Source organism: Thalassophryne amazonica, chromosome 8 (genome assembly GCF_902500255.1).
Source record: "Thalassophryne amazonica chromosome 8, fThaAma1.1, whole genome shotgun sequence".
In the NCBI taxonomy this organism is placed as follows: domain Eukaryota; kingdom Metazoa; phylum Chordata; class Actinopteri; order Batrachoidiformes; family Batrachoididae; genus Thalassophryne; species Thalassophryne amazonica.
In genome coordinates, this window is record NC_047110.1 from 47771316 (window position 1) to 47796407 (window position 25092).

Below are 25092 nucleotides of genomic sequence, written 5' to 3' on the forward strand. Positions count from 1 at the left end.
AAGGTAGTCCCATTATATAAAAATGGAGACAAACATAATTTTTCTAATTACAGGCCAGTATCATTGCTTCCACAGTTTTCTAAAATTATGGAAAAAGTTTTTGTAACAAGATTGGATAAATTTATTGAGAAACATCATATTTTAAATAATGCTCAGTATGGATTCAGAACAAAACATTCGACAGCTATGGCAATTATGGAACTAATAGAGAAAATATCAACAACAATAGATAATAAGGATTATTTTGTAAGTATTTTTATTGACCTGAAAAAGGCTTTTGATGTTATAGACCACTCAAGATTGCTCCACAAGTTACAACAATATGGAATAAGAGGTGTTGCACATCAGTGGGTAAAAAGCTACTTAGAAAATAGAAAACAGTTTGTTCAGATAAATAATACCAAATCAGAATTGTGTAACATTATTTATGGAGTACCACAAGGATCGGTACTTGGACCCAAACTGTTTATTTTGTATATCAATGATTTTGTGAATGTATCCAATGTGCTTGGCAGCATTTTATTTGCTGATGATACAACGCTGTTTTACTCTGGATCAGATATACAGGAAGTAGCACAAGTGATAAATACAGAGTTGGAAAAAGTTAAACACTGGTTTGATATAAACAGATTGTCACTAAATATTAATAAGACAAATTTCATATTGTTTAATGATAGAGCGAAAGAAAATAATGTGTCATTACAAATAGATGGAATGGATATACAAAGGGTAAAAGAAATGAAATTTTTAGGAGTCATGATTGATGAAGATCTTACATGGAAGTCACACATAAATTACATAAAAGGAAAAATAGCGAAAGCCATTGCTGTTTTGCATAAAGTAAAATATTCATTAAATAGTTATGGTTTATTAACATTGTACAATTCATTGATTGTCCCATATTTAACTTACTGTGTAGAAATCTGGGGATCAACATATACAACCTATATACAACCTTTATTTATTTTGCAGAAAAGAGCTTTAAAAGTGATTAGTAACAGTGGTTTTAGAGATCCATCTAATCCATTGTTTATTAAGTATAGGGTACTTAAATTTCATGATTTAGTTGATTTGAAAATATTACAAACGATGTACCAAGTTAATAAAAATACTTTACCAACAAACATTCAAAATATGTTTGAAAAAAGAGTAAGTAGTTATAAATTGAAAGGAATAGAAGTTTTTAAAAAACCAAGATTTAGAACCAAAGTAAAGGAAAGGAGTATTGCAGTAAATGGTGTCAAATTATGGAACAATCTTAATAAAAAAATTAAAGAATTAAGGTTGCTTAAATTATTTAAAAAACATATTAAATTAGATGTATTAAGTAAGTATGAAACTATGAAGTAAGTCAGTGGGCTGCAAGAAAGTCAAAAAAAAAAAAAGTAAACTGTTAATAATGTTTGGAGTGTCTTAAGTTTAAATGTAACCTGTCAGTGATGTAATCTATTAATTAATGGTCATACTTATGAAATGGGTCAGTGGTATGTGACAAGTTAAAGAAATGCAATCTGTTAAATAATGTTGACTATGATGCTGTATAAAGATTGTAAGATTGAAAGATTGTATTGTTAAAAGGGGCAGAAATCATAAGACTTGTTCTTCTTTCTGCTCCTTTTCATTCTGGTATTGTGGTGCTTTTGTTTTTTGCTTTTCTGTTTTTCTTTTAAATGAATGAAATAAATATTAAAAAAAAAAAAAAAAAAATTGGAGGTGGTATAAATGTGATGCCTCACATCATGAGAATCCTTTATAAGGAACCACATAAAGCTTTTTCTTTAATACATTTGGAAACATTTTGAAGCAAATTTTATGAATGATAAGTGAGTAACATTTTACTTTCAACAGCAAGAAAATACACCAAGTTTAAATTTACTTAGAATTTATGTGTGCAAAATGCATAGAAGTAGAGAGTACTTGCATAGAGTACTTCAATGCATAGAGTACTTCAATGGCAAAATGTTACCAAGATTGCCTTACAATATAAAGCGCCTTGGGGCAACTGTTTGTTGTGATTTGGCGCTATATAAATAAAATTGATTGACTGATTGATACCCACTTATAAGAGTCACGGGGGGGGGGTGTTGGAACTGAGCCCAGCAGTGTTGCTGGGATCAGGGAATGATAGGTGACACTCTGGTTTATTCTTTCTCTGGAAGCCATCTACAGAACACACTGCCTCAGGAGAGCTCCCAGCATCCTCAGAGACTCAGCCCACCTTGGTCACCACCTTTTGAACTGTTGCTCTTTGGGAGGCGTTTTAGGACCATGCATTATTGATCTTCAAGAAATTCTCCTGGGTTGTTGGTTTCTTTTTTAAGGTAAACATTACTAAAGGTTCTGTGCCAGTATGCTGCATGTATTATAAACCTTTCTTTCCGTCACTTATCCGTAACTGTTTTATAGCAGATATTACGGACAGTATTTTCCAGAGGTGGGACAAAGTCACCATCAAGTCTCAAGTCATGAATCAACAAGTCCAGAGTCAAGTCTCAAGTCATAATGACCACCAATTGTTTGCAAGCTGACTTGGGACTTGCAGATTGATGACTTGAGAATGACTTGACAGTGACTTCGTCCCACCTCTGGTATTTTCAAACAAAGAGTTGTGTATGAAATTTAGAGATACGAGGTCTATTAGAAAAGTATCCGACCTTATTATTTTTTTTCAAAAACCATATGGATTTGAATCAAGTGTGATTGCGTCAGACAAGCTTGAACCCTTGTGCGCATGCGTGAGTTTTTCCACACCTGTCGGTTGCGTCATTCGCCTGTGAGCAGGCTTTGAGTGAGGAGTGGTCCACCACCTCGGCGGATTTTCATTGTCAGGAAATGGCGGAATGATTTGGGCTTTTTTTCCATCAGAATTTTTCAGAAACTGTTAGAGACTGGCAGCTGGAAACCATTCGAAAAATTTATCTAGCTTTCGGTGAAAATTTTACGGGCTTCACAGAGAATAAGGACTGTTACTACAGCTTTAAGGACAGCTTTAAGGACAGCTTTAAGGACGGCTTTAAGGACGCTCGGCGCGCTGCGCTCCGTGCCGCCATCGAGAGCCACAAACCACCGGATCATTTCTAAACGGATGGCTCTGTGGATGCGGGACTGTCGTGTGCACTTTCTCTTGTTATCACAAGAGCTGGATATCAACATTTTCCGGCAGATTTCACTTTTAACAAGAGATTTTGTCATGGAAAGCCGAGCGGAGGCTTCGCGTGTCACGATGGATTCGCTACTGGAGCGAGACAAAACCACCTCCGTTTTGGTCTCACAGGACAGCTTTGAGATGGCGTTCAGACAGCTGTCGGTGGTTTTTCCATCGAGTGATTATCCGAGAAATTGTGGATGTGCCTGGACATGCCAGAACACGTCCCGTGAGGCTTCATCACGGCGTCGTTCATCACGGTGTTGCTTTGCGCCATGCGGCACATGCAGAATTCCTCCGCACGTCTGTCTCAATGTGCCGAAAAAGTGCTGATGTCCACGTCTTTTCACAATTCCTGTGCTAGTCAGACGACGTCCCGGATAAAACACAGCGTCCAGTTTGGAAATGAACGGCACATTCCACTGTTACAGTGGTTTTTGTCATGGAAAGAGAAGCGGAGGCTTCGCGCGTCGCGGCAGTGCCGCATGGCGCACAGCAACGCCGTGATGAAGCCTCATGGGACATGTTCTGGCATGTCCAGGCACATCCACAATTTCTCGGATAATCACTCAATGGAAAAACCACCGACAGCTGTCTGAACGCCATCTCAAAGCCGTCCTGTGAGACCAAAACAGAGGTGGTTTTGTCTCGCTCCAGTAGCGAATCCATCGTGATGCACGAAGCCTCCGCTTGGCTTTCCATGACAAAATCTCATTAAAAGTAAAATCTGCCGGAAAATGGTTGATGTCCAGCTCTTGTGATAACCAGAGAAAGTGCACACGACGGTCCCGGCTCCACAGAGCCATCTGTTTAGAAATGATCCGGTGGTTTGTGGCTCTCGATGGCGGCACGGACGCCGGCACGCCGAGCGTCCTTAAAGCCGTCCTTAAAACTGTAGTAACAGTCCTTATTCTCTGTGAAGCCCGTAAAATTTTCACCGAAAGCCAGATAAATTTTTCGAATGGTTTCCAGCTGCCAGTCTCTAACAGTTTCTGAAAAAATTCTGATGGAAAAAAGCCCAAATCATTCCGCCATTTCCTGACAATGAAAATCCGCAGAGGGGGTGGACCACTCCTCACTCAAAGCCTGCTCACAGGCGAATGACGCAACCGACAGGTGTGGAAAAACTCACGCATGCGCACGAGGGTTCAAGCTTGTCTGACGCAATCACACTTGATTCAAATCCATATGGTTTTTGAAAAAAATAATAAGGTCGGATACTTTTCTAATAGACCTCGTATGTGTGTTTGACTGTGCTGCCCTCAAGTGATAAGACTGGACACCAAACTGTGTGTGACCTATTTGTGCTTGCAATGTATGAGCAACTTTTTGAGAAGTTATTTATCACTGTATTATAAATACGAGGTCTGTTAGAAAAGTATCGGACCTTTTTATTTTTTGCAAAAACCTGATGGATTTGAATCACGTGTGCTTGCATCAGCCAACCTTGAACCTTTGTGCGCATGTGTGAATTTTTTCACGCCTGTCAATTGCGTCATTTGCTGGTAAGCAGCCTTTGTGTGAGGACATGTGTAGCGCGCTCGGCGGATTTTCATTGCAAGGAAAAAGACGGAATGACTGGAGCAGCGCCGTATCAAATTTTGCCAGAAACTGGGTGACAGCCAGGTGGAAACCATTCGGATGATTCAGACGGCTTTCTGTGGCTTTTCAGTCGTGTGACTATCCGAGAAATTGTGGAAGAGGTGGGCATGTCCTAGCATGTCCTGTGAGACTTCAACACGAAGGTGCTTTGAAAAGTGCTGATGTCCACCTCTTCCGCAATTTCTCGGATAGTCACACGACGGTCCCGCATCACCACAGCGTTCACTTTGGAATGATCTGGTCATTTCAGCATGTTGATGGCCGACCAGAGCGTGGCTCACTCTCCACCACTGTGCGGACGTCTTTAAACCGGTTGTAACACTCTTTAATCTGTGTGATGCCCATAGGATGGTCACCGAAAGCTGTCTGAATCTTCCGAATGGTTTCCACCTGGCTGTCGCCCAGTTTCTGGCAAAATTTGATGCAGTGCTGCTCCAGTCGTTCTATCTTTTTCCTTGCAATGAAAATCCGCCGAGCGCACTACACATGTCCTCACACAAAGGCTGCTTACCAGCAAATGAGGCAATCGACAGGCATGAAAAATTCACGCATGCGCACGAAGGTTCAAAGTTGGCTGATGCAAGCACACGTGATTCAAATCCATGAGGGTTTTGCAAAAAATATAAAGGTCCGATACTTTTCTAACAGACCTCGTATTTGTGTTTCTAGACATTCCTTAATGTGTTGCAGTGGATGTGTATTGTGAGTCGTGTGAATCCCACTGAGACCTTGTGATTTGGGGTTATAAAGCCATATGTACAGTTAAATATCTACTACCAAAATTAAGACAATTTAAACTTTCAGCAGCAGGTCAAAGTTCATGGTTACCCACTTTAGTAAACAAACCCACATTACTTGCGTGTGTGTTTGATTTATATCTTGCCTTTTACGCAGTGTTAGAAGCAGCATGCCAGGTCCACAGTGTTCAGTGGATGGGTGTCACTCACAGCAGTACTTGTGGGTTGCGAAAATGGAAAAAGCAAATTTGCCCATTGCACGAATGCAAACAAGGCATTGCACATTGCTTTTACAATCTGGCATACATCCTAAACACTTTTCCATTCAATTGCAAGATCCCCAAGGATGTGGTGAGTGGACTAAATTCGTAAGTTATAATTATTATTTTTACTTTTATCTGTTACATATCTAAATAAACCCAGTCAAATATTTAATAATGTAATGTTTATATTATGGTATACTCCTGCATAGATCTGATGACTATAGTTTCATGGAATGAAGTATAGTGCACTGGTTATTACATACACAGAATATAATACTGTTATACAAAATATTTAAAAATAAATAAAAATGGACAGGTTTCAGTCTGTAGACCCTGTATGTTGCATGGTCATGTACATTTTGCTTATATTTCCATATGAAATACTCCTCTACATTCATGCAGGGGGGCAATTTCCTTGTTGTCAATGTCTCATTTTCCCAGTCATCTGACATTTGTAATGGATCAGCAATTATCACCTCACAGCTGTCATCTTCAAACGTCTTTCTTGACAGCCTCCTGCTTGTCTTCTTTAGTTTGGACTACGGAGTTATTCTGTAATGTGAGTGCATAAGATAAGCCCACAAATTCTTTATTCTGCTTCCCACCCACCTATTTTGTAGGACAGTTTTTTATTATTATTATTATTATTATTATTATTATTATTATTATTATTATTATTATTATTATTATTATTGTTATTATTATTATTATTATTATTTCAAAATGTCAGCTTTCCAGTGCTCAAAATCTTCAGTATTTATGTTGCTGTTGGCCCTTATCACGTGTTTTGGGTAATCATGAACCTTGTCCCGGCCCAGCATGCATTGTGCGTACTAAGATGCTGAATTGGCTTATTGAAATTCTAACCCACACGTGATAAGAGTATCCTTCCTGTGAATTCAGATAGCCACACCTGATAAACACAAAGGAAATCACATTTGGTTAAAGTTACTCTCAGTGAAATTGTTTCCTCCTAACTCACACTCATGTTGTCAAATCTCTTCTGTCGCTTGCTGAGTTAAGACTTCTCTGTGATGATCTGTGTTTATTTTCTCTATTTTTGTTTCATGGCTGGACTCACAGTGTCATCGTCTCTTAGGATTTTGGATAAAAATCTTGACTGCAGGCAACAGGTGATGATACAATTTGTTGTATAGCCTAACTTCATGTTATTATCATTTATGTCACTCACAAGCCTTAATATTCCTGTTTTTGTTTGTTTGTTCTTTTGTTTTAGGGTCTTAATCAATGCACCGCTCACATTTGTAAGTGTCTACTTAGTTTTGTTCTAGGATTACACATTTAACTACAAACTTTCAAGATTTTTGTGTCCCTACATTGATTATAACAACACGTTGTGCCATTATTATTATTATTAGTTTTAAAGCTACAGTGTATAGGATTGAGTGTCATCTAGTAGTGAGATTGCAGATTGCATTATGCCGTCACCGGCCATACTTTTGTTTCCAGTCACATTTTCACTTCTTTGGCGGCAGTAACTTCTGCTTCTTTGCCTTCTCTTGTGATGAACAGTGACGCCAGTAACACATTACTTAGTAATGTGTTACTTAGTATGTTATCTGCTTGCTTTTTTCAGTAATGAGTAATCTAATGGATTAGTATTTCTAAATCAGTAATCAGATTAAAGTTACTGATCCAAGTCACTGTGAATTACTATTATTTTTGTATTTTTCTACAGTATAAATCAAAGGTGCCCAATAGGTTGATCGCAGACATAGTGTAGGCTGATCACCAAAGGTTGGACAAAGTCACTGTCAAGTCATGCGTCAGCAAGTCCCAAGTCATCTTGCAAACAATTGGTGGTCATTATGGCTTGAGACTTAACTTGGGACTTGCTGATTCATGACTTGAGAGTGACTTGATGGTGACTTCGTCCCACTTCTGCTGAGCTGATCTCAGTATTAAAACAGACCCATGGGTGTGGGTGGGGGGTTCAGATGAACTGCCCACTTCACCAACTTTTTGCGTTTCATGCTGTGAGCTGTTCATCTGCTATTTTGTGCAGCAGCTCTGAGTTGAAAAACAGTTGTCGTCATGTCTCAGAGTACAGTGATAGCAGCACACCTGCACTTACAAAGACATTTTTATGCTTTTTTTCTCTGTGAGTGTTTTTCACTAAAAACAGCTGAAGATACACGACATGTTAGCAGCAAATACTAACGTTCTTTTTCCACCCAAATACATTTGTCTCTTTCTGAGGACGACAAGACAAAAGACGTTGATCAAACTTTCTTGCCTGTCACTCTGGTCGTGTTTTCTGAAAAAATACACGTTATCAATTCTTCCTACTCAAACAACAAACCAGGAGTGAATCCAAATGGAAAGAGGGAGTTCGGGGGGGTGGTCACGGCTCCCCACAACACCCCAAGATTAAGAGGTCTACTTTTAAAGACATTTTTTCATACTACTACTACTCCTACTACTACTTATAATAATGATAATAATTTCAACAACTAAAATGATTAGAAATAGTTTCGAATAGTTACATTTCTAAACAATGTAGATTAGAAATTGCAAGTTTTACCGTTATAGTGCTGTCAATAGTTAAATATGAGGTCAAGGAAGACTCTTTATTTTTATCAAACAAATATTTATGTTCATTGAAGTCAAGAAAGACTGTCTTTTTTTTGTTTTGTTTTGTTTTACAAAAGAAATATTTCTGTTCAGTGAAGTCAAGAAAGACTTACATGTTTAAAAAAAAACTTTTTTCAGGAAAGTGTTGGGAAAGTGTAGGTACACGGACCCACAACAGGGGGCGCAAATGAACGGACAATGGAGGAAGTCAAATACAACACTTTACTGTTGTGAAAGGGCACAACAAACACAACAGATTACAATAATAGACAAAAGGTCAAATCGCAACAGGTGTCGTGTGGGCAGGCTCGAAGATAGGAGACGTCTGTCCAAAGTAGAACCGGAACCACACGATTTCCTCCGCCACCAGACCCCGGGAATACTGGAGCCGCCAAGTCCCGAACTCCCAGGTGGCCACTGCCTCCGCGTGTCGGATCTGGTACTGCTGGCGAGGAACAAAAAAACAATTAAAGGTGGGAGCGTATGCACCCAGCAATTCACACGGCAGGAAAACCAACTCCACCTCTTGTTGGAAAAAGAGTCTGTTACACGATACACAAAAAGTCACAAAAGGTTACTGTCGAATAAATCTCACAGCCAGCTGAGAACGTTACCTTCCTGGTAAAGCGATATCTCGGCAAAGAGGTGGAGATGACGTCTTGCTGATATACTGATGCTGATCAGATGAGTGGTGACAGCTGTCATAGGTGATGAGTGTCAGCTGTCACCCCGGCTACTCCTGTTAGGCGGCAGCGCCCTCTGGTGCCTGGAGCCTGCACTCCAGGCAGGGTGCCCTCTGGTGGTGGTGGGCCAGCAGTACCTCCTCTTCAGCGGCCCACACAACAGGACCCCCCCCTCAACGGGCGCCTCCTGGCGCCCGACCAGGCTTGTCCGGGTGGCGGCGGTAGAAATCGGCCAGGAGGGCCGGGTCCAGGATGAAGCTCCTCTTCACCCAGGAGCGTTCTTCGGGTCCGTACCCCTCCCAGTCCACCAAATACTGGAAGCCCCGGCCCATCCTACGGACGTCTAAGAGCCGGCGCACAGTCCAAGCCGGCTCGCCATCGATGATCCGGGCAGGAGGTGGTGCCGGACCCGGAGTACAGAGGGGTGAGGTGTGATGGGGCTTGATCCGGGACACGTGGAAAACGGGATGGATCCGCAGTGAGGCCGGAAGCTGAAGCCTCACTGCGGCTGGACTGAGTACCTTGATGATTTTAAACGGACCGATATACCGGTCCTGCAGCTTAGGGGAGTCCACTTGAAGGGGTATGTCCTTAGTAGACAACCACACTGCCTGCCCTGGCCGGTACGTAGGGGCAGGGGTCCGCCGACGGTCTGCATGGGCCTTCGTCCTCATCCAGGCCTTCAGCAAGGCAGAACGGGCGGCACGCCACACCCGACGGCACTTCCGTAGGTGGGCCTGGACCGAGGGCACACCGACCTCTCCCTCAACCACCGGAAACAGAGGAGGTTGGTACCCCAGACATACCTCGAAAGGGGAGAGGCCGGTGGCTGACGACACCTGGCTGTTATGGGCATACTCGATCCAGGCCAGATGGGTACTCCAGGCCGCCGGGTGCGCGGCTGTCATGCAATGCAGGGCCTGCTCCATCTCCTGATTGGCCCGTTCTGCTTGCCCGTTGGTCTGGGGATGATACCCGGATGAAAGACTCGCCGTGGGGTTCAGCCGCTTGGCGGTCCTGATATACTCCAGGTTCCGGTGGTCAGTGAAAACCGTAAATGGCACGGACGTTCCCTCCAACAGATGTCTCCACTCTTCAAGAGCCTCTTTCACCGCAAGGAGTTCTCGATTGCCGACGTCATAGTTCCGTTCGGCCGGGGTTAACCTGCGGGAAAAATAGGCACACGGGTGAAGGACCTTATCGGTCTTCCCGCTCTGGGAAAGCACAGCTCCTATCCCTGAGTCCGAGGCGTCCACTTCAACCACTAACTGGCGACTAGGATCGGGCTGCACCAGAACGGGTGCAGACGAGAAGCGTCGTTTCAACTCCTTGAACGCGGCATCGCAACGATCCGACCAGGTGAAGGGGACTTTTGGTGAGGTCAGGGCTGTCAGGGGGCTAACTACCTGACTGTAGCCCTTAATGAACCTCCTGTAGAAATTTGCAAAGCCGAGGAACTGTTGCAGCTTCCTACGGCTAGTGGGTTGGGGCCAGTCTCTCACCGCCGCAACCTTGGCCGGATCAGGAGCGACGGAGTTGGGGGAGATGATAAACCCCAGGAAGGACAAAGAAGTGCGGTGAAACTCGCACTTCTCGCCCTTCACAAACAGCCGGTTCTCCAACAACCGCTGCAGGACCTGACGTACATGCCGGACATGAGTCTCAGGATCCGGAGAAAAGATGAGTATATCGTCTTGATATACGAAGACGAATCGGTGCAGGAAATCCCGCAAGACATCATTAACCAATGCTTGGAACATCGCGGGGGCGTTTGTGAGGCCGAACGGCATGGCCAGGTACTCAAAGTGACCTAAGGGGGTGTTAAATGCCATCTTCCACTCGTCTCCCTTCCGGATCCGAACCAGGTGATACGCATTTCTAAGATCTAGCTTCGTGAATATTTGGGCTCCATGCAGGGGCGTGAACACTGAATCCAACAAGGGCAACGGGTATCGATTACGAACCGTGATTTTGTTCAGTCCCCTATAATCAATGCATGGACGAAGTCTGCCGTCTTTTTTACCCACAAAAAAGAAACCTGCACCCATCGGGGAGGTGGAATTCCGGATCAACCCGGTGGCTAAAGAGTCCCGGATGTAGGTCTCCATTGATTCGCGCTCAGGTCGTGAGAGGTTGTACAGCCTGCTGGACGGGAACTCAACGCCTGGAACCAAATCAATGGCACAATCGTACGGACGGTGGGGGGGAAGGGTGAGCGCCAGATCCTTACTGAACACATCCACAAGGTCATGGTACTCCACCGGCACCGTCCCCAGATTGGGCGGGACTCTGACCTCCTCCTTAGCCTGGGAACCGGGAGGAACCGAGGAACCTAAACATACCCGATGGCAGGTCTCGCTCCACTGAACCACTACCCCGGACGGCCAATCGATCCGGGGATTGTGTTTTTACATCCAGGGGAACCCTAAAATCACACGGGAGGTAGTAGGAGTCACAAAAATCTTGATCTCTTCCCGGTGATTTCCTGACACATAAGACACCACCAGTAACTCTGGTGGTGTCTTATGTGTGATTGGTGGGAGTAGGGAGCCATCTAGTGCCCGCACCTGCACAGGCGAGGTAAGCGCCACCAGAGGGAGCCCTATCTCCCTGGCCCATCTGCTGTCTAACAGATTCCCTTCAGAGCCCGTGTCCACCAGTGCTGGGGCCTTCAGGGTTAAATCCTCATAAAGGATTGTCACTGGGAGTCGTGTGGCAATATGGGTATGTCCCACGTGAATGTTTTGACCCACCCCTAACCCAGTGTCTAGGGGCGGGCGTTGGTGTTTTAACCGCTCGGGGCAGTCCCTTACTTGATGCTCTATTGAACCACAAACAAAGCACGCTCCGCGGGCCAGCCTCCTCTGTCCATCTGGTGCCCTAAATTTGGCCCTGCTCGTGTCCATAGCTTCGTCAACAGGGGCAGCTGTCACCACACGGAGCGTAGAGGCCGTGGAGCGTGGGGAGGGCGGAACTCGGTCGGAACCGGAAGGGAGAGGGACGGCGCGTGCCCAGCCACGCCCTTCGTCTCGTTCCCGGCGGCGTTCTTCTAACCGATTGTCTAATCGTATAACGAGATCAATAAGCCCGTCTAAATCCCGCGGTTCGTCCTTGGCCACCAGGAGCTCCTTCAGGACCAACGACAGTCCGTTTACGAAGGCGGCGCGGAGGGCAGTGTTATTCCAGCCGGACCTCGCAGCCGCGATGCGGAGGTCGACTGCATAAGCAGCTGCGCTCCGGCGCCCCTGTCTCATTGACAGCAGCACGGCTGAAGCGGTCTCTCCTCTATTTGGGTGATCGAACACTGTTCTGAACTCCCTCACAAACCCATTATATGTCAGAAGGAGCCGTGAATTTTGCTCCCAGAGCGCTGTAGCCCAAGCGCGTGCCTTGCTGCGAAGCAGATTAATTACATAAGCTATCTTACTAGCATCAGTCGCGTACATGACGGGACGTTGTGCGAAGACGAGCGAACACTGCATAAGAAAGTCCGCGCATGTCTCCACACAACCCCCGTACGGCTCTGGAGGGCTTATGTATGCTTCAGGGGAAGGTGGGAGGGGTCGTTGAACGACCTGTGGAACATCACTGTTGCGCACAGGATCGACAGGAGGGGGAGCCGCAGCAGCGCCCTGAGGGCGCACCTCCACCTGCGCGGCGAGAGCCTCCACCCTGCGGTTAAGGAGGACATTCTGCTCGGTCATTAGATCCAACCGAGCCGTAAAAGCGGTGAGGATTCGCTGCAACTCACCGACCATTCCTCCTGCAGACGCCTGTGCGCCCTGCTCTTCCATTGGCCGTTCAACAGCCGGTTGACGCCCCTCAGGGTCCATGACGTTGGCCGAGATATCCTGTTGGGAAAGTGTAGGTACACGGACCCACAACAGGGGGCGCAAATGAACTGACAATGGAGGAAGTCAAATACAACACTTTACTGTTGTGAAAGGGCACAACAAACACAACAGATTACAATAATAGACAAAAGGTCAAATCGCAACAGGTGTCGTGTGGGCAGGCTCGAAGATAGGAGACGTCTGTCCAAAGTAGAACCGGAACCACACGATTTCCTCCGCCACCAGACCCCGGGAATACTGGAGCCGCCAAGTCCCGAACTCCCAGGTGGCCACTGCCTCCGCGTGTCGGATCTGGTACTGCTGGCGAGGAACAAAAAAACAATTAAAGGTGGGCGCGTATGCACCCAGCAATTCACACGGCAGGAAAACCAACTCCACCTCTTGTTGGAAAAAGAGTCTGTTACACGATACACAAAAAGTCACAAAAGGTTAGTGTCGAATAAATCTCACAGCCAGCTGAGAACGCTACCTTCCTGGTAAAGCGATATCTTGGCAAAGAGGTGGAGATGACGTCTTGCTGATATACTGATGCTGATCAGATGAGTGGTGACAGCTGTCATAGGTGATGAGTGTCAGCTGTCACCCCGGCTACTCCTGTTAGGCGGCAGCGCCCTCTGGTGCCTGGAGCCCGCACTCCAGGCAGGGTGCCCTCTGGTGGTGGTGGGCCAGCAGTACCTCCTCTTCAGCGGCCCACACAACAGAAAGTTCAACTTAAAATGTCAGGGCATACATTGCTTATGTTACTGTTAAAACTGCACTTCCAAGTGAGTTATCATTTTCATGCTGAGGTGGCAGTGGGTGTTTTGTCTGCAGCTGCTGAAAGTAACTAATAAAGTTAGTTACTTTTAAAATTGAGTAATCAGAAAGTAACAGTTACTTTTTCATGGTGTAATCACTCAGTAGCCAGTAACTGGATTACTTTTTCAAAGTAACTGTGACAACACTGGTGATGAACAATATGTGTCAGCCTCCATTTCACAAAAAATGAGGGTTTAAAAAAAAAAAACTAACTTTTTTTTCATGCTGTCATTATGGCATGCTGTGAGTATAATTTTGAGGGAAAAAAATAATTTACTCCATTTTGGAACAAGACTGTAACTGTGTAACATAACAAAATGTGTACAAGTGAAGAAACTGTGAATACATTCTGAATGCACAGTACATTTTTTTTTACAAGAAGGTTCAAGAAAACATGAATCTGTGTCACCAAAGAACAAAAACATGAAGGGAGACAAAATCATAACCAGCGACAGCATAATGCACTCTGCAATCTCACCACTAGATGACTCTAAATCCAACACACTGCAGCATTAATGTTTAACTACCTCATTATGCACATATGTACAATGAAGTAGTATGTTTTTGCTTTATTATCATTGTCACGTTCCGCATTCAGACAACTGCTCAGAGGCAGGTGTGGTTGAGGCTCGACAACGTGCCCCCACTGGACCAGAATGGGATTCTGAGGATGTGAGAGTTGAGACATTCAAACATGGGCTTCTTCCTATTTTGAAAATTACATGGAAATTAGAATCAAACGGTGAAGCTGTCGTTTAAAGTTCTGTGACCAAATGTCTAGGGCATATTTTAATATACTGTGAAAAAGGAATCACAGATCCACTGACAACATGCACTCTTTTTCATCCACAGCAGGCATATTAAGCCTGATTGGATCAGATATTCGTATTCTGGATGAAAATACAAATCAAACTGTGTGTGTGCAGTTTTCTTACAAAACGAAACATCAGCTGAATCCAAACCACTCCAGAGTAAGTTTATTTGAACACTACAACGGAAGGACAACTGAAAATACACTGTTGTTAGAATACCTTCATTTTTTATTCTTTATTAGTGGACATTTTCATTGGATGATATTGTGGTTGATCCTGGGCACACATATATGGTGTCAGTCTTTAACTTGCCAAAACCTGACACTGGAGATTACAGGATTGGAAAGCAAATTATCATCCCAGGTGAGTACCTGAGGTATTTGAAATATTGTTGTTTTAAAATCTTACTATAATGTGTGTTGTGCAAGTAACATTGGCCCAATAAGTGACTGATCTTTCAAATCAAACTGGCCTAAAATTTAACCATTATAATCTGGATGTTGTCATGTTTTCTGTGGTGGTCAGGATGTGATAACTGCAATCTCCAAAAGACACAGATATGTCTGGAAAATGGTAAACTTTAATTTTCAAAGATCTCCCATTAATTTAATAAGAACTTAATAGTGTTGTAACAGACTACAGGTATGAGGAAATCATTGTGTTTTGTCTTTTCAGGTAGTCTGTGGGATCCAAATATAACGGTTGTGTCAGTGGAAAAGGTCGATAAAATTATGCTCATTGTTATGAGCTTTGAGACAGCAACATTTTCAGAGACCTACACAGTCTCCATCCAGAGTGCTGGTTTCCATTGTTCAAAGAATGTCACAAAGGTAAATGCACTTTCTAGGTCACTTATTTTGCTATTAAATACAATATAGTAAACAGTGATGCCGGTAACGCGTTACTCTAATCTGACCACTTTTTTTTAGTAATGAGTAATCTAACGCGTTAATCTTTCCAAATCAGTAATCAGATTAAAGTTACTTCTCCATGTCACTGTGCGTTACTATTATTTTTCATTGTGGGTCGATAGCAGCATTAAACTTGGTCTGTGGGCAGGAGGTCGGGGTTCGACTGAACGTCCCACTTTAAGCGAGCTGTGAGCTTTTCATCCGCGTTTTTTTGCAGCTGCTCGACTCGTCCTCACCTCTTAAAGCGCGGTGATCAGCACACCTGCACTGAGCTTTACAAAGACATTTTTATACTTTTTTCCTCCTTTATTTATAATTCTGGGCTGAGCCGCTCCGTATAGTCTCGTTAAAAACAGCTGATCCTCCGCGACGCGTCAACAACTAACACTCTTTTCCACTCAAATGCACCTAAACTCTCTTTCTGAGGACCACATGATGTGAAAACGCAATAAAACGTTCTTACCTGTAAATCTGGTCCTGTTTTCTGTATAAATAAATGTTATCCATTCTTTGTGCTCCAAACGCCAAAGCAGGGGCGAATCCAGATGGAATGGGGGCGTGGGGCAAGGATGTGCCCCCCCACAACACCCCTAGATTAAAGGTCCAGTTTTGAAGCCGTTTTTTACTACAACTACTAATACTGCTTAAAATAATAATAATTTCGACAAGTAAAATGTTTAGAGAATTTAAATGTTAGAAAAATGTTAGAATTTAATAGTTACATTTATAAACAATGTAGGTTTGAAATAGCAAGTTTTACTGTTACAGTGCTGTCAACAGTTAAATATGAGGTCAAGAAAGAGGTCTTTATTTTACTTTTTATAAAACAAGTATTTGTTTTCATTGAAGTCAAGAAAGGGTGACTATAAAGTGAGTTTTGGCAAAACAGGTATCATTGTCATGTTGACGTGGGTTGTTGACGGCAGCTGGGGAAAGTAACTAAAAAAGTAACTAGTAATCTAACTTAGTTACTTTTACAATTGAGTAATCAGTAAAGTAACTAAGTTACTTTTTCAAGGAGTAATCAGTAATCAGTAATTGGATTACTTTTTCAAAGTAACTGTGGCAACACTGATAGTAAATGCATTTTCCAGTTCTAAATATCACAAGCGGATGTTAATTAATCAATTAATTTTAACAACTTATTACAGTTAATTGTGTATTTTGCTTACCATTTAAACAGCAGGGTTATGTGGGACTGGTTGATATAACTCAGTTAATTAATTTCAGTTCAATTCAATTGATTCATATAGTGCCAAATCACAACAAAGCTGCCTCCAGGCACTTCACATTGGTAAAGTCTAACCTCACCATCCAATCCCCCCGAACAAGCACATAGACAGCGGAAAGGAAAATACTAGTGACCCACTGCTTAGGCCATTCTACCAAGTAACAGAGACAAAAAAAAAACAGACAAAAAAATTATTTGGGTGCAGATGGCACCATCAGATCAATGCCGAAGTCAATATTATATCATCCCAACAACATCTAAGTCCTCAGATTTGTCTGACAATATTCTGTGTCGGCCCGGTTCTTGTCATCTGCATGGTGCGTGTGGCACCCCATCCATTTGTTCCGAATGTGGCTCCATACTACCAAAGCCAAGGCTCCGATCCCAGACATAATGCCTCAAAACAGAGAAAGAACAGAATCAATCAGGTGAAGCTAACAGCATCTGAAGTATTACAACCCCTGGCAAAAATTATGGAATCACCGGCCTCGGAGGATGTTCATTCAGTTGTTTAATTTTGTAGAAAAAAAGCAGATCACAGACATGACACAAAACTAAAGTCATTTCAAATGGCAACTTTCTGGCTTTAAGAAACACTATAAGAAATCAGGAAAAAAATTTGTGGCAGTCAGTAATGGTTACTTTTTTAGACCAAGCAGAGGGAAAAAATATGGAATCACTTAATTCTGAGGAAAAAATTATGGAATCATGAAAAACAAAAGAACGCTCCAACACATCACTAGTATTTTGTTGCACCACCTCTGGCTTTTATAACAAGCTTGCAGTCTCTGAGGCATGGACTTAATGAGTGACAAACAGTACTCTTCATCAATCTGGCTCCAACTTTCTCTGATTGCTGTTGCCAGATCAGCTTTGCAGGTTGGAGCCTTGTCATGGACCATTTTCTTCAACTTCCACAAAAGATTTTCAATTGGATTAAGATCCGGACTATTTGCAGGCCATGACATTGACCCTATATGTCTTTTTGCAAGGAATGTTTTCACAGTTTTTGCTCTATGGGAAGATGCATCATCATCTTGAAAAATGATCATCCCCAAACATCCTTTCAATTGATGGGATAAGAAAAGTGTCCAAAATATCAACGTAAACTTGTGCATTTATTGATGATGTAATGACAGCCATCTCCCCAGTGCCTTTACCTGACATGCAGCCCCATATCATCAATGACTGTGGAAATTTACATGTTCTCTTCAGGCAGTCATCTTTATAAATCTCATTGGAACGGCACCAAACAAAAGTTCCAGCATCATCACCTTGCCCAATGCAGATTCGAGATTCATCACTGAGTATGACTTTCATCCAGTCATCCACAGTCCACTATTGCTTTTCCTTAGCCCATTGTAACCTTGTTTTTTTCTGTTTTGGTGTTAATGATGGCTTTCGTTTAGCTTTTCTGTATGTAAATCCCATTTCCTTTAGGCGGTTTCTTACAGTTCGGTCACAGACGTTGACTCCAGTTTCTTCCCATTCATTCCTCATTTGTTTTGTTGTGCATTTTCGATTTTTGAGACATATTGCATTAAGTGTTCTGTCTTGACGCTTTGATGTCTTCCTTGGTCTACCAGTATGTTTGCCTTTAACAACCTTCCCATGTTGTTTGTATTTGGTCCAGAGTTTAGACACAGCTGACTGTGAACAACCAACATCTTTTGCAACATTGCGTGATGATTTACCCTCTTTTAAGAGTTTGATAATCCATTTCAATTGACATCTCTCATGTTGGAGCCATGACTCATGTCAGTCCACTTGGTGCAACAGCTCTCCAAGGTGTGATCACTCCTTTTTAGATGCAGACTAACGAGCTTATCTGATTTGATACAGGTGTTAGTTTTGCGGATGAAAATTTACAGGGTGATTCCATAATTTATTCCTCAGAATTGAATGAGTCCATATTTTTTTCCCTCTGCTTGGTCTAAAAAAGTAACCGTTACTGACTGCCACAATTTTTTTCTTGATTTCTTATAGTGTTTCTTAAAGCGAGAAAGTTGCCATTTGAAATGACTTTAGTTTTGTGTCATGTCTGTGATCTGCTTTTTTTCTACAAAATTAAACAACTGAATGAACATCCTCCGAGGCCGGTGATTCCACAGTTTTTGCCAGGGGTTGTAGTTTCAGTAACAGTAAATCAGAAGAGCGGGTACAAATGTGGTCACCGACACTTAACCTTACGCTTCACTAACAAACCCAGAATTTAGATATGAGTCTGACACATGCTTCATTGTTAATAACACAAATTTCAATGAGAGAAAAGATTTGGCAAATACACCAGAATTTTATTTTATTTTTTAGAGTATAGTCTTTTCACCTCTTTTTTCTAAATAGCATCCCATTGAGTGCGTGTGTGTGTGTGTGTGTGTGTGTGTATATATATATATATATATATATATATATATATATATATATATATATATATATATATATATATATATATATATAGATGTCACGGGGTCATGACTTCACCTGTGTATGTGTGGGTAAGAGCGGGGAGGGGTGTGTGTGTGTGTGGGGGGGGGGGGGGGGCTGCAACCCCACCTGGATAATTAGGGATAATGGACGGAAGGATAGTGGACCAGATCGAGCGTGCACGGAAGGACACCGCTGGGATAAGCGAGTGGACACGATGTGGGAACGGTGGAGGGGGAGTGTTTGCCAACCCCCCTCCTCTCAGCTAAGTGCCTTTTTGATGCTTCATTCAGCTGGACTTTGCGCTGTTTGTTGTTAGCGTTTGGCGTGATTGCTGTGGAGTTAAGCAGTAATCCTGCCTTAAGTGACGAGCCTGTGTTTATCGGTCGTCGACCAATCCATTCACAGTTTGGTCGTTTTGCGGCCTGCCCCTTTTCTCTTTGGGAGAGCAGATTGAGCGAGGATGAGCGAGGGAGGGAGAGAGAGTGAGAGAGAGAGAGAGAGAGAGAGAGACTGGACGCGCGCTGTTGGAACAGTGGAGGGGGTGAAGTGTGATAATCCCCCTCCTTTCAGCTAAGTGCCTCTCCTCTCTGAATGTTGGGCGTATTTGGCCCTCATTGTGGAAGTCACGTTGCCCCTGTCTTCCTGTTTTCTGATTTTCCTGTTTGTCTGCCCAGGTTGTGACTGAGAGGAACCCACGCCCATATCTGTCCGGCTTTGCAGTCAGATTTTGGGACTATTTTTAAATGGACCTTTTTAGATAAGAGTATTTGTGGTGTTTTTTTATTTATTTATTGTGTTCTTTCTCTAATTTTATTAACAAATTTTTCTTTTTTTCCTTAACATTTGACGTTGTGGTTTAATAGAGATTACTCCCCTTGGACCAGAGGCTTCTAAATTGGGGCATTTGCCCCGTTACATAAGTGGCGTCATGAACAGGATCCGGTCTTTTGGGTTGAGCCTCTATTAAATTAACATGTCAAAGGACGAGGTGCAGTCAAGTGGACAGGCCATGATGATGCCATTTTTTTTATGGGCGACCCTTGGGTGTCAAAATTTAGCAGTGCACAGTCTGATAATTTTGGAGAATGGCGTAGCCAAATTGAGACTATGCTTACTTTTCAATCAAAGATTCACAGAAGGTGGACCTTATCCTGGGACTATTAGATGAAGAAGCCAAACGAGAGATTTTAGTTTTAGATCGCTCTGAGAGAAGTACGCCTCAGGAGATTTTTGATGCACTATCTGCACTTTATGGAGACAATATACATGTCTCCATTTTAAGAACTCAGTTTTATAATTGTAGGCAGGAGCCTCATCAACCTTTAAGAGCTTTCTCTCTAAGGTTACGGGAATTGTTTTCCAGGTTGAAGCAGAAAGATATTATGAGTTTGAAACGGAGATTTGGTGTTGCGAGACCATTTTATTATGGGCCTGAGGGAGGGCCCCATCCGTCAGGAGCTTAGACAGCAGGTGCGGAAGAGGCCGGAGCTCACCTTTGAGGAAGTAAAAATAGAGGTTTTGGCCTTGGAGGAAGAACGAGGGGATTGTTGGTCTTCATATGATTGTGCAGTGGTGAGTAGAGCACCTTCAGGCCTTGGTTCAGTGACTGATTGGAAGCAGAAATTGCATGCTGAAATAATGAATGATGTGAAAGAGCAAACGTCTACTATGACAAAGACTATTCTAGAAGAGCTACGAAACAGTCTTATCCCCTTTTGATGCTCCACGACACTCTGCTAGAAGCCCAAGGCCAAACGTGGCTCGTAACCATGCTAAATTTAAGTGGGATTCACAGGGTCGGCCTATATGCAGTTTGTGTGGACAGCTTGGTCATATTGGTCGTAGGTGCGCTTCAAAACCCTCTGGTCAGGATTTTTAGGTGCTCTGGGCACTGTGGGTCAAGTGTCCGGACCCCTCCCATGTGACCCAATTGATTACAGCCCCAAAGTAAAGCTCACAGGTGTTTGTCTGCTGGTAGAAGTGGGAGTAGATGGGGTAAATGCCAAATGTTTGGTAGCCACTGGATCCCAAGTAACTATGTTCAGCGAGAGTGTCTGTAGAAACCTCTTTGGGAGTGAGCGACTTGAAGGGTGTAAGGAATTACCCTGGTTAACGTTAAGGGCTGCGAATGAGCTTGATATCCCTTGGGTGGGTTATATGGTGGCAGATTTTGTGGTTCATGGGGTCCGGGTGCCACGGTGTGGCATTGTAGTGGCCAAGGATGATTATATTGGAGCTGGTAAAGCTATCCTTGGGATGAATGTAATTGGAAACTGCTGGGAGGAACTTTTTAGTAAATATAAGTCGACTTCGAAACACTCAAAGCCGTCGCTTGGTAAAGAGTGGGACTCTGTTTTTTTTTATTGTCAACGTATTTGTGCTGTTTCTCCTGCTGATCAGTGGCAGGTGACTGCCAGATTAGCTAGTCGTACCAACATAAGTGTACCTGCTCAGAGTGAAGTGACTGTGTGGGCCAAAATTCCACTGCCCTCCCATAATCGGTGTTGTACTGCACTGGTTGAACCCCTAGGGGAGAATGGAGGGGTTGAAGTGGCTAGAACTTTGGTGACTGTGGGAAGGGGGCATATTCCTGTGAGGGTTAGGAATGTGCAGCCATTTGCTGTTACCCTGAGGAGGTTCCAGAGGTTGGGAACTGTCTCTGTGGTGGACCCTGACAGTGCGGGATGGGAAGGAGCCGTCTGTGGTAGAAGTGGGTCCTGGGGTTGTGGAAGTCGGCTTTGTTGATGGTTCTCCAGAACAGCGGGAGGTAACAGAAATTGCCCCTCCTTTTCCATCTTTTGAGGGGGATGGATTAAATGAGGAAGAACAACAACAATTGGACAAACTGCTGCAATGATGGAGTCATGTCTTTTCTACACATGAGGACTATGGACGGACAGGTGCTGTAAAACACACTATACCAACGGGTGATTCTAATCCTATTCGCGAGAGGTTTAAGCCAGTACCCCCGACCCTTCATAAGGAGATACGTAGCCTCTTAAAAGACATGCTGGATGGTGGGGTGATTAGGGAAAGCTGTAGCCCTTGGGCAGCCCCCATTGTCCTTGTTCAAAAAAAGGATGGATCATGGCGATTTTGCGTGGATTATCGTAAGGTGAACAGTGTCACACATAAAGATGCCTACCCACTGCCTAGAATCGAAGACTCGTTAACCAGTCTGACTGATGCAGAGTGGTATTCCACCTTGGATTTGGCCAGCAGTTATTGGCAAGTGGAGGTAGCGGAAAGGGACATGGAGAAGACTGCATTTACAACTCCATTCGGGCTATCTGAGTTTGAAAGAATGCCATTCGGGTTGTGTAATGCACCCGCAACCTTTCAAAGGTTAATGCAGAGGTGTCTGGGGGACCAGATAGCAGAGTCCGTACTGGTTTATCTTGATGATGTGATTGTTTTTCAGAACATCTTCAGCATCTGGAGTCAGTTTTTCGGGCGCTGGGTTGTTATGGTCTGAAGCTCCGTCCTGAGAAGTGCCAGTTGTTCCAGAGGCAGGTGAAGTTTCTGGGGCATGTGGTCAGGGAGTTTCACCGGACCCGGAAAAGGTGGCAGCTGTGGCAGACTGGCAATCGCCTACTACTGTCAGGCAAGTCCGTTCCTTTTTGGGGTTTGTAGGCTACTATATGCGATTCATAAAGGATTTTGCGAAGATTGCTAAACCTATAAATGGGCTCTTAGAAGGTACTGGTCACAATAGGGGTCGGCATTCCCCTGCTGTTGAATGGACTGAGCAGTGTGACGCAGCCTTTCGGCAGTTGAAGGCAGAATTAGTGAAGGCCCCCATCTTGGCCTATGCAGATTACACCCTACCATTTGTCCTTTACATCGATGCTAGTAACACCGGACTTGGGGCTGTGTTGGCCCAAGAACAGTGAGGTGTTGAGCGGGTAATAGCGTATGCTAGCTGAAGTCTGCATCCAGCTGAGCGTAATGATGCAAATTATAGCTCCTTCAAACTTGAGCTCCTTGCCATGAAATGGGCAGTTGTAGAGAAATTTAAAGACTATCTTTGGGGAGCTAAATTTGTGGTTGTAACAGATAATAACCCGCTTGTACATTTGCAGACTGCTAAGTTGGGGGCTGTCGAACAAAGGTGGGTTGCGCAGTTGGCCAATTTTGACTATCACATCAGATATCATCCTGGGAGAGAGAATACCAATGCTGATGTCCTTTCTAGATTTCCTGTAGCCATTTCGGCTCACGATTCAGAGGGACAGGGGCAGTTGGTTGGAACAGTGGAGACTGCCATTTTTCCACAAGCCCTAGTGAGTGACTGGGGATGGGATATAGAGCGATGGAGTTTGCAGGGGGAGGACTCGGATCTGTGTAGGATCAGGGGATACATCGAAAGAGGTATGTTACCGGACGCGACACAAAGGCGATTATTGGGTCACACAGCTAAAACTTTGTTACGACACTGGAAGAAGCTAGAATTGAGAGACGGGATTGTGTGCAGAACTGTCTTGGATCCACAAATATTAGAAACCCTCCATCAAATTGTTGTCCCTCCGTCACAAGCGAAATTATTGTGGACTATGTACCATGAGCAGATGAGACACCCGGGGCTAGAGAAATCATTGGCTCTCCTGCGGAGGAATTTCTATTGGCCCCAGATGGAGGATACGATTGCTGGTTGGCTTCAAGCTTGCCCACGCTGTGTATTACATAAGGCTGGACCTCAAGGTAAAGCCCCTTTGGTACCACTCATTGCTAAGGCACCAATGCATATCATAGCTATAGACTTCTTGACTTTGAGCCGCCCTACTGACCGATACCAGAATATCCTGGTTATGACCGACTTGTTCACAAAATTTGCATGGGCAGTACCCACATGTGATCAGACTGCTTTTACGACAGCACGCACCTTATGGACTTATGTCATTCAGCCATTTGGTTGCCCGGAAGTGTTGCATTCTGATCCCAATTAATACAAGAACTTTGTCAGGTATATGGGTATCGTAAAAGTCGAACGACCCCTTATCATCCAATGGGGAATGGAGCGTGCGAACGGTTAAATCAGACTGTGTTGAACCTCCTTGGGTCACTGGAAGTAGAAAAACATCAAAGGTGGCCGGAATATCTACCTGGACTCATTCAGGCCTATAATAATACTGTTCATGCATCTACAGGATATGCACCTGCTTTCCTGATGTTTGGTCGCCACATGAGGACACCAGTGGATTTGTTGACGGGAGGCTTGGGAGTGGAGGCCCCTATGGAACTTACAGATTGGGTGGCCAAGCATAAGGAGCAGTTGGCTTATGGTTATAAGAGCAACTGACTGTCTTCAGAAAGCAGGTCAGAAGAATAAAAGACTTTATGATCGTACCGCAAGGGAGACTGAACTGCTGCCTGGGGAGAGGGTCCTGTTGCGAGACCATAGAAGACGGCAGATGGGTAAACTGAGTGATCATTGGGAAAAGAGACCCTATGTTATTGTCAGTAGACTTCATCCAGGACGTCCCGTCTATAAGGTACGTCCCGAAGGCAAAGATCATCCCGAGCAGGTTGTCCATCGTAATAACCTGCGGCCATGTCTTCACTATGCATCTTCTCCGCCTGATCGGGCCGGGCGCGCAAGTGGGTCACCTGTGCCGATGTGGAGACTTTTGCTTCCAGTGGGAGGGGGTGACCGAGAAGGGCCCGCACTTTCCCCCGAGCCGAGGCGTCTCAAAGGACTAACTTGGGGGTCCCACTCCAAAGGTATATGTACTGAGACATTGTGCAAGGTGTTCCACGGACTGGAACATATTGGTTGGGGGGGATGTCACAGGGTCATTGACTTCACCTGTGTATGTGTGGGTAAGAGCGGGGAGGGGTGTGTGTGGGGCTGCAACCCCACCTGGATAATTAGGGATAATGAGGGAGAGGTGTGTAAAAGGCAGGGAGAGAGAGTGTGAGAAGAGGAGCAGCGACAGGAGCAGCAGAGAGTCTTCAGGAGCTGAGAGGCACGAGGACAGAAGGATAGTGGACCAGATCGAGTGTGCACGGAAGGACACCGCTGGGATAAGCGAGT

General features: G+C 44.1%; 1 protein-coding gene across 1 annotated transcript in view; it reads left to right on the forward strand.

Moving 5' to 3' along the window:
• The window catches only part of LOC117514895 (interleukin-17 receptor A), a 47700-nt gene that overhangs the window by 10800 nt on the left and 11808 nt on the right, over window positions 1–25092 (forward strand). Inside the window, exons 3-7 of the mRNA XM_034175468.1 lie at window positions 14276–14419; window positions 14530–14648; window positions 14732–14852; window positions 15015–15062; window positions 15165–15319. Coding sequence (XP_034031359.1) covers window positions 14276–14419; window positions 14530–14648; window positions 14732–14852; window positions 15015–15062; window positions 15165–15319 — 587 coding nt within the window. The remainder of the gene's footprint in view (window positions 1–14275; window positions 14420–14529; window positions 14649–14731; window positions 14853–15014; window positions 15063–15164; window positions 15320–25092) is intronic.